A 17873-nucleotide genomic window follows, 5' to 3' on the forward strand; every position below is an offset into this window, starting at 1 on the left:
ATCATTCTAATCCCCAAAATCCTACATTCATCAATAATTCCGTCTTCTTCCAATGTCAATCATAAAGAGTGACGTTATCCTTCATGGTCTCGGCTAAGTCAAAATCATCATCAAATGTGCTATCGCCTTTTGAAGTAATTCCTGCAGCTGATAAAAGAAAAAAATAATTTGTGTAAAAAGAGTATGAGTATGCATATATAATAAAATTATTATTATTGTATACCTTTCATTTCATTCCACATCCAGTCTCGGGCGCACATAAGAGCCTCCAAGGTGTCTGCATGTAGACGGCTCCGATGGGAGCTCACAACTCTCCCACTAGTGCTGAATGTCGACTCTGAAGCAACAGTGGATACCGGTATAGCCAAGATGTCTCTCGCCATGGCTTGCAAGGTGGGATACCGTATTCCATTAACCTTCCACCATTCCAAAATATCAAACTCAGGGGAAGTTCTAGTTCTTGGTATCAGCTTCTCTCCCAAGTAATCCTCTAATTCAGACTTTAGGCTATCCTTCTTTTTCTTACTAGAAACATATAAATCGAAAGATGCCAAAGAGTCGTCATCCAAATCAAAAGGTAATGAAGATGGAGAAGCTGAAGACTGAGATGATACCTGACCGGCTTTGTAGGCTTAACTGATAATGCTTTGTCAGGTTATTTGTCAACTCTGTGATTCTCTCAACTTCCGATGAGTGCCGCTCTTGATAAATCAGAGGAAAGAAGTACTCAATCAACTCCATCTTGTACCTTGGATCTAATATGGTTGCAATAGCCATCATGCCATGAATGGAATTCCAATACTTGTCAAACTTCAATGACATTTTCTCCGCCATCAACCTCACTTGAATGTGTTCGGACTTCAACCAATCATTGATCCCAATTTTGATATGGCACACATTCGGGAAATAGAGATTTGCAGTTGGATATTTAGTCCCAGAAAACAACAAGGTAACCTTATAAAACAAATTCAACTTATCAGCAATTACCTTTGTCAGTGCCCAATCTTCTTCACTTGGTATAGCCTTGTACTCACGCTTCAATCGGGGGAAGACATCCTTATACTTCAATGCTGCGTGTAGCATAAGATAAGTTGAATTCCATCTAGTTCGGCAATCCAAAATCAACTTAGTTATGCTCTTGAAATTCATTGTTTTCACCATGTCTAAAAACTTCTCTTCTCTTTTTGGAGTTGCCGTCCAATAGGCCACACACCCTCGAATCCTCTCAATAGAGCCACTGATCACCTCCAGACCATCTCTCACAATTAGATTCAATATATGGGCACAACACCTCATGTGAAATAGCTCTCCATCTACCAACTGTGAACTAAAGGAAATTCTTCCTAAAAGATCATCCAGCATTGCATCATTTGTAGAACAATTATCCACTGTTAAAGCGGACAGCTTAGCATCAATCCCCCACTCAGTCAAGCAATCCATCAAAGCATTAGCAAGTACTTCAGCTATATGCGGACACGGCACATATATAAACCTATTAAAGAAACAAATACATTTGAGTAGGTATGGTTGGCCATGTAAGACAAATTAAAACAAGTTGAAGTTTTAAAAAAAAGGGTACGATTAATATAACTAGCCTCACAAGCCGACTATTCAACACCCAAGCATCATCTATGAAATGTGCGGTCACGGTCATGAAACCCCTCTTTTGGTTGTTTGAAGTCCACATGTCTGTTGTGATTGCAATTCTACTACTATTCGTACTCAACAATTGCATTGTTCTCTCTTTCTCGTACTCATAGATCTTTATGATATCTCTCTTGATCGTGAATCGAGAAATAACTCTAAACAATGGTTGTAAAGAGTAACAAAACTCCCTGAATCCATCATGCTCAACCATGCGCAAAGGATACTCATGTTTTATAATCATGTGTGCAAGCAATTTTCTTGACTCAAATTCATCGAAATCATACCCTCCAACCTTGACAGATGCAGACCCATGACCCTTTTTTCTTTTATTTTTCAACTCGGGGCATGATTTATGATGTCCATGTAAACCATGTGTCCCTATTCTGCCCCCACCAGCTATGACTTTACTACAATACTTGCAAATACACTTTCCATCTGCTTGTTTTGTAAAATGATTCCAAATAGCTGAAATCTGTCTCCTCTTCTTACTATCTGCATCACCTTGAAGCGTTGACTCTATCTCATTTTCATTTGAGATTTCAATTGGTTCTGCTCCACTAGCCTCTGTGTATGTCAATTCCATATTTATACACCTGTCAATCATACAAAAAATGACAAAGCATTATTGAAAAATAAAACAAAGCATTAATACAATCAGCTTAAACGAAAATGTTAACTCAACAGGTTTCTTACAATACTCACCAACAAGTAGATATAGAGCTTACAAAATAGAGATTATACTGTGCAATACAAACTAAACTACATATGTAATTGCCAATACTATTATGCATTTACTTGTCAAATTTGACACCTAAACGAAATCTTGAAAAATTTGAAATTCATCTGCACATATAAAAAGAATATCGACTTATCCATATTGCAATCATAAATAAACAATAACAGAGATAAGAATCATACACCCAAGTTTTTCCTCAGCTTCAGTGTGCAACAAAAGCGTCCCTGCCTCTAACCAATGCATAAAAGCAAGCAGCGAAACCACAGTCTGCATCTCAGACTTCCAATCACCATGATATCTAAACAAAACCAACACATCAAAAGCCAGTTCTGCTCCTCAGAAGCCGAAACTATCAGTCCCCGATTCTTTTTCCTCCCCAACCACGAACTCACAGCTCCATTCGATTGATACACTGATCCGAGAAACACAAAATATCAGACAAAAAACAAAAACTTCCAGTAATCAGAAACCCAAAACAGAGAGCATACCTCAGAATCGAAATAGCTACCTTTGACCTCTCACTTAGATCCCTCTTCAGTCAAAACACGAACAGAGCTCTAAACCCTTAAGCCCAGATTAACTTCTTTACTCCTCGATTTCTCAGATTCCAAAACATCCATGCTTTCAAGTGAAGAAGATACTCTAAACCAGTTCAAGTGAAGAAGAACCCTTAAGCCCAGAAAGAAGGGAAAACCCAGAAGAATGAGACAGAGGTATAGGCAAGAATGAGGCGGCTCTTCTCGTTGAAGGTGGGAAAGAATGAGACGGAGGTCTAGGTTTTCTGTTTTTTGAGATTGAAAAATAATAGTTCTTAATTAAAAAAAAAAAAGAAAAAAAAAGGGTAAAGTGGGGAACCCGCATGGGTAATGGGGAACCCCGCCCCCGCCCCCGCACCCCCGCGGGGGAAATAAGTCCCCCCATCCCCGCACCCGCACCTGCGATGGGGAACCCCACCCCTCCCCCGCTTGACAAATGCGGGGAAAACCCGCGGGTACCCCGCCCCCCACCCTCGTTTGCTCATTCCTAGTTTGCAGCAAAGGCGTGAGAGGAAGCTCGTGAGCGGAAGCTTGGGGGTGCCGTGAAGGCGTGAGCGGGAAGCTCGATGGTTGCCGGGAAGGCATGAGCGGGAAGCTCGGGGGTGCCTCTAAGGCGTGAGCTGTAAGCTCGTGAGGGGGGAACTCAGGGGTGCCGCAAAGGCTTAAGCGGTAAGCTCGTGAGCGGAAGCTCGAGGGTACCGCGAAGGCGTGAGCGGGAACTAGGGGGTGCCGCGAAGGCGTGAGCGGAAGCTCGGGGGTGCCGCGAAGGTGTGAGGGGTAAGCTCGATGTTTGCCGCAAAGGCGTGAGCGGAAGCTCGGGGGTGTCGCGAAGGCGTGAGCGGTAAGCTCGTGAGCAGGAAGCTCGATGTTTGCCGCAAAGGCGTAAGTGGAAAGCTCGGGGGTGCCGGGAAGGCATGAGCGGAAAGCTTGGCGATGCCGCTGAGGTAAGAGCATGAAAAGCTCGGAGATGCGACTGAGGCATGAGTGTAACCATCGCTAATTATGCTGGGTTGTATGTATAAGTCCCCAAAGTCCCCAGTCAAGGAGGTTTTCTTGCGGGGTTGATACCAAAGCGTGGCTTTATGCCTTATTATGAGCATAATTAGTGCAAGTGCGTCATCCATCTAGAATTGGTGGGAGCGAACGTTTATGCCCTTTCGGGTAGGCCCTAGCTAGGCCCTCCGAGGAGTCCCCCACTCCTGGCTATAGACCTCCGTATGGTCGGAAAATTGTTTGATGAGGGGAGCTATATATAAGCAGTGGGCGTTAGATAGCAAACCTAATCTTTGATACCTAAGCGTCGGGGGTTAACTGCCAGATCAATGACTGCCTTGGGCTGCATTAACCATCCCTTTACTCTTTCTCGGAGGAGAAAAGCTTGACTTCAATGTCACGTAGCGGTCATTGTCATTATAAGGCATTGCCTTACCGCTTGGCAGTTGGTAGTGGACCATAGACTCGTGGAGTCTAGACCCGTTTAGGTTTATTTTTTCCGTAGGGAAATTTGACCAAGTATGGTGCCCGAAGGCTAGACAATGTGTTTACATATAATGTACATGTAAATCTTGCTTAATTGTATGAACAACAAATAAGTATGGTATAGCTTGTTTAAGTAAGCATCACATGTTTATTTAATTGGGTTGCAATTAAATAGAAGCATGACATATGTGTATAACATGTACTTGTAATAAAGTTTGCTAATAACATTTTTATTTGTTTTGAACATGCTTAAGGATCATGGAGATGTTTGAAGCATGGCAATAGTATGACACTAGCTCAAATTGAAAGAGCGTAGAAAAGAAGATATAGTTACTTAACTTATGCCGATTTTGAGCGAGTTGGAGTTGGAATTTATATAAGTACTCAAATCATGTTGGAGTTGTCCAAGCATGACGCTCCATTGCTTTGGCGGATAAAGTACTCCGATAACGTACATCAAATCGTAGTTGAGGTATCATTTGTAAGTAGTTTGGATGCTCAGTAGAAATAGTTGAATTTCCTTGAAACAAAATAGATGATTAATATGTGGATTTGTAAAATCAACATCAATGATTTGCATATGTACTTTGATAAGGTTTTAAGCAAAGTGTACAAGCAAATGTTGTTTCATTTGTGGGTTTGTACCATGAACTTCAAAGTTTAGAGTGAATAGCTCAATTGTATGGGAGAAATAAGCAAAACCCATTTGAATGTGTTGATAGTATTATGAGCATGGTAGCATATGTCTAGCAATTAAGCTATAGTTGTGTGCAGGCGTATAGAAAACATTAGCCAAGTTCAATTATATGTGCCCATGCTTTATGAGTGTTATGTGTGAACAAGGCATCCAAATAAAAAGTTATGTATTTGTATGTGGTATACAACTATCGTAGTTGATACGTGTAGCATAGACAAGAGCATATACGTGTGCATGATTATAATGTTGTGTCATGCTATTTGATAACAAGTGTATGCAATCATGGTCTAATTGCAGCACGTGAGAGTGTAATTGCATCAATGCATAAAAAGTTTGTACAGGAGACAAGCAAAACTTAGATGTGGCATTGAATTATTAACCATGCATCTGTTGACCAACTGTTCTAAGTTAGTTCATCCGTGTGAACACCTAGGCACGTGAATAACCAAATAAAGAGATAAGAAGACTTATCTTGATGGTTGGCTCTGCTGCAAGTTCAGTGAAGGGACCAAGTGTTCCATTTAAATAGATTCAAAGTGGAGGCTCGGTGAAGAACGTGGGGATGAGCAAGGTTGACCATCTGCAGTTGATGGCTGCCTTTTGGCGGTTTCCTGAGAGCTCAACGATGAACGCTGTTGTCGACGGAGAGAATTGCTCTCTGGTGCCAAGAGAAGAAAAGATGAGTACCGCACAACTGGGCTGGTCAGCGGAGGAGCTCAGAGGAGCCTTGGCAGAGATGCGGATTGGAGGAGCGATGTTCTGGCTAGCGGCGACGGTTGGTTGAGTCTGATCAGATTAGATGTGCCCTTGTTGGTGCGTGCCGCTAGGCCTACTGAGCGGAGTTTGGTGATGGTTGTTAGCCTCTTCGGGCGGAGGATGGCCGCTAGCCACACTAGCGGGGGCGTTGGTTGCTAATGTTAGATGTGATTGGAGTTCGGCGGAAGCTCAGAGTTTGGCAGAGAGGATGATCGAAGATGGAATTGGTGTCCAGAGTAATTTCTGGGTGTCCAGAGCCTGGTGGAGGATCCCAGCGACGGCTGTTTGGCGGTGATTTGCCCCGCGGGTTGGATGCAGCTGAAGTTGCCTAGCTGAGGCTTGGCTTGCTAGAGGTGTACAGTGTGGCGGAAGATGGCCGAATGGAGGCCACTGGTGCCCAGCATGTGTTTTTTTTTTTTTTTTTACCAGCGGAACTTGGTCAACGGATCTTTTTTCGGCTAAGGATGACTAGCAGTCAGCGGATGTTTTTGGCCAGCGGTTTGTCGCTGGCGGAGGCTCTTGGAAGGGCTTTGGCTAGCAGTGGCTTCTTAGTGGAGGTGTTGTTCAGCGGAGACTTGCCAACGGAGGAGTTGCTCAGCGGAGGATGCTGAGCTTGCGTTTGTTTCCGCTGGGTGTCTGGCGCTGACTATGATTGATCAAGATTGGAGTGCCTAGCACTGATGATGATTGAAGAATGGTCATGGGTGCCCAGAGAAGTTTTCTGGGTGTCCTGAGTAAATTGGCACTCCAAGTTTTTTTTTTTGAATAAGTAGTGCAACGTTGACCTTTTGTTGTTGGCATTGACGAGCCCTTGCGGGCGTTGACCAAGCATTGACCTGTCCCGATGGGCGTTGACCGGCCCCGATGGGCATTGACCAGCCCTTATTTGATGTTGACCGAGTGTTGACTCGAAGCTTACGGGTCAAAGTTCGTGGAAGGTAACGAAACCTTTGTGTTGACTTCCCACAGACGGCGCCAATGTTAATGTAAGTGACCGATGGGTCTAATTAAAGTAAAAGAGAGAGAGAGAGAGAGAGAGAGAGAGAGGGAGAGAGCGAGACACAAGAAGTATAGTGATTCGTCTCCCGCATTTGCGGGAAACTACATCCACTTGAAAGCTTAACTATGTGTGTTGGGCCTTGCGGCCCAAGATGATTACATGAGATGTAATGGGATAGCTTCTAAGTGTGAGGAAGGGTCTCTTTTATAGGTAAGGGAACCCCTCTAATTTACATGTTCTTCAATGTATGCAAACCCACTATTCTAGTACTGTAGAAAGGCTCATTATGGAGGTAACTTGGCAAGGTCGAGAAGGTGGCTTCCCGGCGAGGCATTGGCCGCTTCCGACTATCGTGGCGTAGCTTGGACATCGGGCTACAAGATGCAAGTCGCGGTTGGGCCCCACCATGGCTTGTGGGCCCCCCCAAAAGGGTGTTACTTATATTTGGTGATGTTGCAAATCCTCCATATTGTTGGAGGTATGTACAGCTAATAAAAACATTGTAATCCTTGTTCTCATAAGAATATTTCAGCATATGTGTTTTTAATAACTAAATGTTAATTTGATAAACATATCACACTTACATGGGATGAAGATGTGAGAGTAATGCTAGGTAAACCATTTTTTGGTAGCACATGCATCTCATCTTATGTGGCAGCTGATGTAACATAAATCCCAATGAATGAAAATTTCATTAAATGATGTGGTTATACCACATCAACTGTCAAATAAGGTGAGAAGCATGTTATTCTTAAAAAGATGATTCACCTAACATTATTTAACGTAACATCTTATGTGGCAGCTGATGTAATACAAATCTTAATTAATGAGAATTTCATTAAATGACGAGGTTATGTCACATCAATTGTCATGTAAGATAAGATGCATGCAATACCCCAAAAAAGGTGGTTCACCTACCATTATTTGACGTAAACATTTTAACATGAGTGACTCATTTCTGAATTCCATCTTTCCTCACTTTATTCTCTCTCTAATTCACTCTAAACATTCAGAATTAGTTAATCACGACTCTAATTCTGAAATTCCAGTTCCAATTCTCTCTCTGCGATCATCGAGGAGGCTGGTGAGGATAGAGGTGGTTGGGCTGGGCTTATGACTTTGGGCCCTTGTTGGTGGGCTTCTGGTCTCTTTTGTTTAGGTTGTTTTGTTTATTTTATAGTTATTAGGTATTTGTCTAAAATAAGTCCCTAAAATGCTATTGTAGGGAGAGTCTGGCTGAATGTTTGTGCATGCACTCAAAGTGTCTTGTTTGTCATAGAGAGGATGCGAGTCACTATCAAACAGACGCAAACTCCTAGTAGTAGGATGAAACATAGTGTCGCCGGTATAGTTTTGGTCGACAGCATACTGAGAAAACAGGTTTATTGGTTATATGGCTTTGTATGAGCTTAATCTTTCCGTTGTGTCACTATTGTGAAGCAAGTGGTGTTGTCTAGATATTTGGTATGTCAATCCTTGCTAGTTGGTGCATGATTGAATGCATAAGATTAGTAGAGGCTCCTGTTATTATTCAGGATGTTTTTCTCAATAGGCAATATTAATTGTAATTCGGAGTTTAGGTTTTACGTCTCTGTACTTTATTCAGCAATTTCATTAATGAATGCAGGTTTGATAGCATAGACACCGGCTCCTCTTAAAAAAAAAAAAAAAAACACAACATGTACTGTGGGAAGTAGCAAATGGAAAAGGAAGCTCTGCTCTGCTAGTCTGCTATGTCCCAATTTGGTCACCAGTTATTATCAGATGAAAATCACGAAACCAAGCCAGAGACTGAAATGCAGATCTAAAACCTAACACAGCTCCCGCTCACTACATTTCCATGGATCGGGTCATCAAAGCCGCCAGAGCCTCCGGTTCTCTCAACCTTTCAAGTCGCTCTCTCAGGTAACACTGAAACCGATCGCTGCACTATGATCCATTATCATTCTTCTTCATGATTCTCTTCCGCAATCTAATCCCTAACACATCGCTTATTAGGTTCGTGCCCGATGAGGTATACAAAAGCGTGAATGCGGTTGGTGAAGACGAGAAGTGGTGGGAGGTAAGTTTCTTCGTTCTTGTTTTTGAATTTCGGAAACCGGAGCTTCTAATTTTGAAGCGGATTGATGTGAGCTGTTACTTGGTTTCAGGCTGTGGAGCTACACAAGCTGATTCTAGCTCATAATGAAATTGAATTGCTCAAAGATGAGCTGAGGAATTTGCCTCTACTGACTGTGTTGAATGTCAGCCACAATAAACTTTCCGAGCTTCCGGCGGCAATTGGAGAGTGAGTTCTCTTTCGAATTGTAGTTAGTCGTGTTCTTGCTTAGTGATCTTTGGCTATGTTTTTGTTATATTGAAATGTTGGACCATTTGGCAGGCTTACCATGCTGAAATCGTTAGACGTGTCATTCAACTCGATTCTAGAGCTGCCTGAGGAAATTGGATCAGCAACTGCTCTTGTCAAGTATGGTTCCTTATACGGATATATATACTATGGACACCAGTAGAGTTTATCTGTTTGTTATTGCTGTCCGTGGGTGGGAGTGCATTCCTCTTGTGTCTTTGTTGTTTCATTGTACTTGAGTACGATAAGGGACGACTTGAAATGGAGGCTTTGAGTGCGGTACCGTTTATTATTGGTAGATTTCATATATAGCAACCAAGCTGCGGAGGCTTGCTAGACATCTCTTTCTTTTTGTTACTGTGCATAGGTTCATTTACTATCCAATTAGGTTCTGCTTGTATCACTTCTCACTATGTCCTCCCCTGGCCTTTTAGTTCCATAGGTCTAGAGGAAGCGGCCTTTACTTATCAATACGTTTCTTAATGTTTGTTTGTCAAATGTGAGATATATGAGCTTCTACTAATAATTTTTGGAAATCAAAATAAACATGAAACAACCATGTTTTGAAATAGAAGGAAACTAGAATCTCTGTCCCAATTAACTAAAAGATTGGCACGCTTTTGAGAAGGTTGGCAAGCGTAGATCCTAATGCCAATGGTGCTTTAATTGAAAGAAAGGGATTTTACAGTTTGTTGCATATATAATGTGGAGAAATGCTAAGTTTGCATTTCTAAAAGTTGCCCCCACTACCTGTTAAGTTTTGGAGTTACTTGTTAAATGATGCCTGCCCAATTATCTTGCACCTATTTTCCTGGTTGTGGTACCTTACTTCTCTTAATAACTTAAGAGCTGAATTTCCCCCACAGTTTGAGTTAATCGAGCTGCTGTTGATCCTTCCAGATTTGATTGTTCAAATAATCAGCTTAAGGACCTCCCAAACTCACTTGGGAGATGCTCAGATCTATCAGATTTCAAGGTACAACTATACTTGGGTTCACTATATAAGTGTTTGTGTGGGCATGTCCATTTGGTTAGTAAAATTTGACCCAGGAATGTTACCTAACGTTGTGTTGTGTCCTGCCTTAATCTATATGCCAAATTAACGTATTATATCAATGCCATATCCAGTTTTGGTAGAATATAATTTATGGCACTGAAGATTCTGTGATGTTTTATTCTTGCCTCGCTTTGTCAATGTGATGTCCAGTTGTTTAGAAACTAAGTTATGGCACTCTTTATACAGGCATCAAACAATGTTATCATCAGCTTGCCAGAAGATCTAGCAAATTGCTCAAAATTGATGAAATTGGATGTGGAGGTATGGGAAAGATTTGTACTTTCAGCACCTGAGGATTGTGAATTAGTCCTTTTTGTTGTTCATCTTTTTTCTTTGTTGATGCAATCCTTAGTGATTGATAATTTTTGGGGCCTATAAGCGAATTTTATCATCTGCATGTACCAGGGAAACAAGTTAACAAACCTATCTGAGAAGTTGATTGGATCGTGGACTTTGCTTACAGAACTCAATGCATGTAAAATGTCTGCAGATTTACTCATTAAGTGCTCATCTCTATTTGCACATCTTTAATATATTGAATCATTGTTTGTTATTGGAATATGCAGCAAAAAATCTGCTGAGTGGAATACCAGAGAATATTGGAAGCCTTTCTCGTCTTATTCGTCTTGACCTTCACCAGAACAGTGAGTCAATTTGAAATGAAAGCCATTAAACATCCTTTCTCTACTCTCCTGCAAGCCATGTTCATTTTTCATTAAGTTGCCAATGTTTTACGAGTTTTGCAGAAATTTCAGCGATCCCAGTTTCAATAAGGGGTTGTTGTTCCCTTGCGGAGGTCCACATGGGGTACCGACTTTTACATGGTCCTTTTTTTAGGAGCATATGGCAAGATAAATTTTGCATCTTTAAGATTTATCTGTCCTTGTAACTTCAAATTTCAGGAATAATGCACTCTCTACTTTACCATCAGAGATGGGGGAACTTTCTCGCCTAGGAACTCTAGATCTGCAATCAAACCAGGTAGTTAGAATTTCATTTTATTTTTGTTCTATAGATACTGTGAACTTATGTGGGAAGAGCAACTAATTTCTAATGTATTTTGGCTTGAGGTATGCTGATCCTTTTTCTTACAAAGTTGCTGAATCATGAGATTATAAATATATTTCTTGCATCTCTATATAATTTATGTTATTAAAGTAAAGTATATCCATCTATTTGGAATTATTAATTGTTACTATATCAGACTATAGTAACAATCCCCTCAGTGCCATAACAAGCACTCGGCCATCCCCCTCCACTCAGTTTAGGAGGTATGAACCCAACCCATCAATTGGGAGCTACTTTGACCTTGTGAAATCCATGGGTAAAACTATAGAACTCATTCTTGAAACTAATTGTTTGTGCCCATGGTTTTACACTACATATTGCAGAGGCACCCACACAATGTAGACATAACCTCATTATACAAGAAAACAACTTAAGGGAAGGGATGGATAATCCTAGCTACATTAGGAATCAAAGACAACTTATTAAGCGGGGATGGTGACTTTACTTATTTCCAAAAAGACAATTGCTAGCTCAGAAGATTAACTAGTGGGCTTTTATTTGGGGTTTTGACGTTCTAAAAACTACATGAGTTCTTGTAGAAGTTCTACGTCATCTTTGGATTTTTCAAGTCTGCTAAGTGCTTCATTTGTATGCAGTTGAAGGAGTATCCTGTGGAGGCATGTAAATTGCGTCTTTCATTATTGAATCTTTCAAACAATTCATTGTCTGGATTGCCCCCTGAATTGGGTAAGATTAGCTTGTTGTAGGTTTGATTGAACAATATATCTGGTATATGATAGCTCAACAGAAATTTTAAAATGTTGCATAGCTTTTGATGCTCTAAAACCCGCTTGTTTTGTATTTTACATTTTGAGGTAAATGAAGGAAATAGAATTCTACTCCCATACACCCAGTTAGGAAACAAACTGTTTTAAGCATGGATGAGTCCTATTTATTTACGGAAAGACCACAATGTCCATCTTTTGCAGCACCAACATGTCCTACTTTAACATATTAGCTTAAAAAGATCTTAACTTTTAAAAAATAATGCCACTAGTCACAGTTTTCCAAAAAGAGTAGGGTGCTTTAAAAACAATTGGGGTTTAAGAAATGTCTGGATTGTATAGTGGCAGAAGTTGGTCTTTTACTAAAATATAATGTGGCACAATTTAGTGCACTAGTTTCAGCTATATCTCGTATAGATGTGGTGAGAGAGTGTGGGTGAGAAATTAAAATGATAACTACCCTGAATCATTATATTCATCTCAACAAAGCTCTAATGTATATCTTAATTCGCTCAACTGTTATTCTTTGTTTAGGCAAGATGACTACCTTGCGAAGACTTTTACTTACCGGAAACCCAATACGAACTCTACGAAGGTGAGAGGCATTTTGATTACCCTTTCTTACATGATGATTCTCTTGATAAGTACTTAACCAACCAAAATTTTTCTCTCCCAGTACATTGTTGTCTGGACCAACACCTACTTTATTGAAGTATCTGCGAAGTAGGCTTTCTCAGAATGAAGGTACAGTCATTTGCCTACTTATGCAGTAGCATATTTTTTGCCTGCTTAACATGCTAATTGTTTACTTTTCCGCTGTATTGCATGTTAGACACTCACTAAAACTCAAAAGCTTAAGCTGTTAGGGAACATGGTCAATAATGCATGCAAGAGAAAAAAATTTAAAGTACCACAGGGTGATTGTCTTCCAGTTGCAAAAACTCATCATAAATTAAGTTTTGCACCAACTACTGTCTTAATTGATTTTTACGCAAAATTCTAATATAATAGATCCTGAAGCTTCAACTACAACAAAAGAGGATGTGATTGCCATGGCAGCTCGATTGTCTATTGCTTCAAAGGTACTGCTCTTTAACTTTTCTGAAGAGGATAAGCTTTTCTGAGAATGATGATTCTATAGCTTCTTGTGATTTTGTGTTGGGTTGGGGGGTACCTAGAAAATACTAGTATCTCTATGCCCTGTATATGGTTTATGTCTGAGGTTGTACTATACACCCCTGTTCATGATATTGGTTATTCTAGTATTGAGATCAGAATTCACCTTTCATTTTATTCTTTGTTTTCAATACTGGACATTTATGCTCAGAAGTGGTTTTACTTTCAGGAACTTTCTATGGAAGGGCTGGGTTTGAGTTCTGTCCCATCAGAAGTATGGGAATCGAGTGAGGTCATAAAAGTCGATCTAACTAGGAATTCCATTGAAGAGCTCCCAATTGAACTTTCTTCATGCACCCACCTCCAGGTAAATTGTCTTTGTGCATATATCTGTTTTTAATAGTTGAGAGGAAACATTGCTAAAGGAAGTCCTGTTTGTATGAACGCTGCCTTACTAATTCATGCAATACCCTGAGAAAGTAAGAAGAATATATAGGCTGTCTTGGGAACTCTGTGAAAGGATAAATAGGGAACTCTGCAAGGATAAATAGGTTACAGTTTGGTTGATATTATTTAAGACTTTTAGATAGGGTTGCCACTTGGTTTGGTAATTTCCAAACCGACCGAATACCAACCGATATTTTAGGTTTGGTAAACCAATTTTTTGGTAACCGAGACCGATAAAACCGAAATCGAAAATTACCGAAAAAGTTGGTTTGGTTTTGGTAAATACTGAATTTACCGATTATCTAAATATTAGCTTTATATACTATAGTTTTAAGTACACATACATGTATATTAAGAAATAAACATAAAAATTGTCATAATAGTATGAATATAACTACATATACTACATCAATAGTACATGTATCTTAAGTAACCTGGTCAAAAATGGTTAAATCACCTAGTTTTATCAAATATGGCTAAAACTTGATGTCATATGTACAAAAAAAAGCTAATAATAAGTAGATGAATACAAAGTTTATGACTATAAAATTGAAAAACCTAGTATTGCTTATTCTAATTTATATTACAAAGAATTAATTGTTCTAAAGTTGGTAATACTGAAAACCGAAAAAACTGAATTTGGTAGATATGATTAAAAACCGAAAATTTGGGTTGGTAATTGGTAACTCAATTTTGAAACCGAAAACTTTGGTTTTGAAGTTGGTAATACCTAGAATCGATTCGAACCGACCGAGTGACAGCCCTACTTTTAGAGTACAATAAAGGAGATTTTAGTAGGATTTGGCTGCTTGGTTGATCCACTTCTATTATGCCTATTAATCACTAGTGTTGGGATTATGTCAACTGACGGATTTACTTCTTGGACATTAGATATTTACTGCAGTAAGGTCATATTGTTAGTTTCTTTTATCAATTATGAAATATGGAGCTTTGGTTGGTTGGTGCTATAAAGTATGGTTATGCAGGCTGCTTCAAATTATCCAAACTCGTAGTCAGTCTTAATGCTTCTGAATTAAGCCCTCCATTGATTGATATTTTGTTCTCCCTTTGAAGTACTTTGTATCTCTTTTCAATGAAATATTCAATCATAAGTGGCAATATCTTATTGGTTCTTGAATCTTTGATTAGTGGGAAGAAAGATGGGGTGGGGTGTGGGGGGAGAGGTTATTAGGGATTTGCATATTGTTAAGTTGATAGGGTACGCCAAGTCATTAATCTATATCTATGTCAACGTGCAGACACTAATCTTGTCCAGAAACAAGATTAAAGAGTGGCCAGGTGCAATTTTAAGCTCACTTCGTAATCTTTTGTGTTTGAAGCTGGACAATAATCCACTAAGACAGGTGAATACATGCAACCGGTACATTCATCGTTTCTTGTCTTGTTAATATATTAACCCTGATAAAAGATCAGAGGTTTAATGAGAAACAAACAAGGGATGTGGTCCAGGAAAATATTTTATTCTCAAATTTCCAATATAACTACTCTTGTATTCCAAAAACTTAACTTGTCAAGGAAGAGGGAAACAATTTATATGTAGCTAAGAAATCTACTTATTGACTTGTAGATACCATCAGATGGATTCCAAGCAACCCCCATGCTTCAGATTCTGGATCTAAGTGGTAATGCAGCTTCGTTACCAGAACACCCTGCATTTTCTAGCTTACCGCATCTGCTAGAGCTTTACCTGAGGTTAGTGTACTTGTGACACACACTCACTTCGAGAGTAGGTGTGCATGTGTATCTGTGTCTGCTTGTAAATATTGGTTTTCAATAATGTCTATGCTTTTTGCATATATCTATTTTCCACAGTTTCATCATTAGGCTAAGCTACATCTATTTCACTTGATAGACGAATGCAGCTACGCGAAGTCCCATCAGATATCTTGAGTTTGCAGCAACTGCGGATCCTAGACCTCAGCCAAAATTCCCTGCAGTCAGTTCCAGTGGTAATATATTCCTTGATTAAGAAACAAGTATGCATTACCTTCATAGCTTTAAACTTAAAAGACTTGTTAGGAGACGCGTGATTTTAAGATATTGAATAGGAGTCATCTTTTTATGCCAAGGAATAAAAGCTATCTATTGCGTGCAAACTTATGCTCTTAGATTTTTTTTGTTTTGGTCGAAAGAAGTGCTCTTAGATTGAGGCTGACTTCCTCATGATAGGATAGGAATGCGTCGGTAAGAATATCATAACGATCTGCTTTCTGTTGTATCTAAACAAGTGCTTTAACAAATGCCACATTATATATGGTATAAGTCATGCTTTAATATACTAGAGAAAAATGGACACTTCACAGTTCCAGTGCTAATTGTAGGTTATATTCAACGTTCTTAAATCATGTACTTCTCATTTATTCTTGTGTTAACTCTATTGCTATTCACATTTTATTGTCTTCTTAATAATGGCATGCAGGAGTTAAAATTTTTTACTTCACTCACTGAGCTAGGCCTATCTGACAACAACATATCAACACTTCCTCCAGAATTGGTCAGTATACGAGAACCTCTTGCTATTGAGTTGATCTTATATGTTGTGACTTCAACTGACTATAAAAATTAGCAGATTGATTCTATATTATAAAGAAAATAATCATAATAAGACTTATAAGTTTGACTATATAAAAACAGTGCCCACTTCATGAGGTTCCTGCCGTTGCAGAATCTAGAGACTGTCAGATACTAGCTCACTTGAGGAGAGATTGTTTCTCATTTCGTACCATGGTTGCAATGGAGCAACCTTACCAGGCAAATTGACTATGTAATTATAAAAAAAATCCTAGGAGCATGGGTTTGTGGAGTTACCATGTAATTCTAGATCCATTGAATAACCACCTTTTTGGCTCCTATAAAGTTCTACCTAATAATTATTCACGTGTTCCTGTGTTTACACTTTACACCAACAAAATATGGTCCTGCAGTGTTCGGCTTGGTTCAGATGAGTGAGAAATCACTCCGACAGTTTTCTTTCTTAGTCAAAACTTAACTGACAATTTTTTTATCAATCGATTTCTCCATATGCAACTATAAATATTTTCTTACTCTTCTGAATTTTTCAATCAAAATTGACTTGTTTTATGTACAAATGTCACATTATAAATGGTGCACGAGTAACCAGATGCCACTGACTTGGCTGTTAGCTCAAGTAATATGTTTATGCATACTTGAGTTGTTACTGTATTCTAAGCCTACAGATTTTTTTGATCAGGGTATGCTTGAACCCAACTTACAGGCCTTAAGACTTGACGGAAATCCATTAAGAAGGTATGCTACACTTTTCCACATTTCCTCCTATTTGCCATTAATTTTTTGTTGTTAATAGTACCAAACTTCCTACACAAACAGAAAAATTAAGTCCATAAATATTCAGTGTTATAACTGGTTCACTGCCAATCTCCTCGCACTGTAAAAACACACCCTGAAGACTTTCATGATAATACAATTCATTTATTTGATAACTTGCTGTTATAGTTCCGAGATTGCTGGTTCTAATGCATCATGATTCATGATCCTTATCATTTTCTTTGCATATACTTAAACAGCATCCGGCGGACGGTTTTAGATAGAGGAACCAAAGCTGTTCTGCAATATCTCAAGGACAAAATCGTGGAATGAGTTCTGCTTACCTCTCCCTCCTTGTCCAGAACGTGCCCAGAATCTTGATTTCACGAAGCATTAGGTCGATGCTTGTATCATTGTATCACTATGTATGACAGCTTGTTCCATTTGAGTTTTCGGATTGATAGTTTTCATTTTCAAAATACTGTAATGTCTGTTGTTTTATTACTGGCGTAATTGATGCCTGAATTTCACACATGTATAATGAGTATAACGATACCACGGGATCAGATAAATAACTGGCGTTGGATTTTCCCATTCTCTCGTAATGCCGTTTAGCCTGAACTGGTGTTTCAGAAAGCTCTCAGGTCAATTATAAGGGGATTCCAGGCCCTTAAAAGAAATAATAACTAGAAGTAGATGAAAAAAAAAAAAAAAAAATTCGCTACTTTAATGGTCAGGAGACTTTAACCTCATCACCGGTGCTCAATTGTACATTTGTACTAGTCAGTTTTTGAAGTTCAAAAGAAAAATGATTCTTGAAGGGTAAAAGAGAAATTTACCATACCTGGCCTTTTTTTCACCTTTATTGAAACTGAATCTCCTACAGGTTTGATAAGGTCACACTGCAGTGACTCAATCGAAAGAGAACAGTCCAGTGACTAAGCTGTGTGGACCCC

The 17873-nt window shown here is 39.3% G+C and overlaps 1 protein-coding gene across 1 annotated transcript; it reads left to right on the forward strand.

Moving 5' to 3' along the window:
* Positions 1 to 8520: 8520 nt before the first annotated feature.
* Positions 8521 to 17509, forward strand: LOC112201597 (plant intracellular Ras-group-related LRR protein 6). The gene is made up of 21 exons (XM_024342505.2): positions 8521 to 8756; positions 8850 to 8913; positions 9002 to 9138; positions 9232 to 9318; positions 10099 to 10174; positions 10442 to 10516; positions 10661 to 10730; positions 10822 to 10899; positions 11002 to 11062; positions 11158 to 11236; positions 11920 to 12010; positions 12583 to 12643; positions 12725 to 12792; positions 13060 to 13130; positions 13394 to 13531; positions 14871 to 14975; positions 15200 to 15324; positions 15485 to 15581; positions 16052 to 16126; positions 16844 to 16899; positions 17178 to 17509. Exons 1-21 carry the CDS (start codon positions 8692 to 8694, stop codon positions 17248 to 17250), a joined length of 1752 nt encoding a protein of 583 aa, XP_024198273.1. The 5' UTR covers positions 8521 to 8691; the 3' UTR covers positions 17251 to 17509.
* Positions 17510 to 17873: the final 364 nt, after the last annotated feature.

The sequence above is a fragment of the Rosa chinensis genome, chromosome 5, assembly GCF_002994745.2.
Source record: "Rosa chinensis cultivar Old Blush chromosome 5, RchiOBHm-V2, whole genome shotgun sequence".
NCBI classification, from domain to species: domain Eukaryota; kingdom Viridiplantae; phylum Streptophyta; class Magnoliopsida; order Rosales; family Rosaceae; genus Rosa; species Rosa chinensis.

Coding starts and splice junctions, on each gene's coding strand:
- LOC112201597 (XM_024342505.2), top strand. CDS start 8,692: ATGGATCGGGTCATCAAAGCCGCCAGAGCCTCCGGTTCTCTCAACCTT. Junction 9,319..10,098: donor TCAGCAACTGCTCTTGTCAA/GTATGGTTCCTT, acceptor TGATCCTTCCAG/ATTTGATTGTTCAAATAATC. Junction 13,532..14,870: donor CTTCATGCACCCACCTCCAG/GTAAATTGTCTT, acceptor GTCAACGTGCAG/ACACTAATCTTGTCCAGAAA.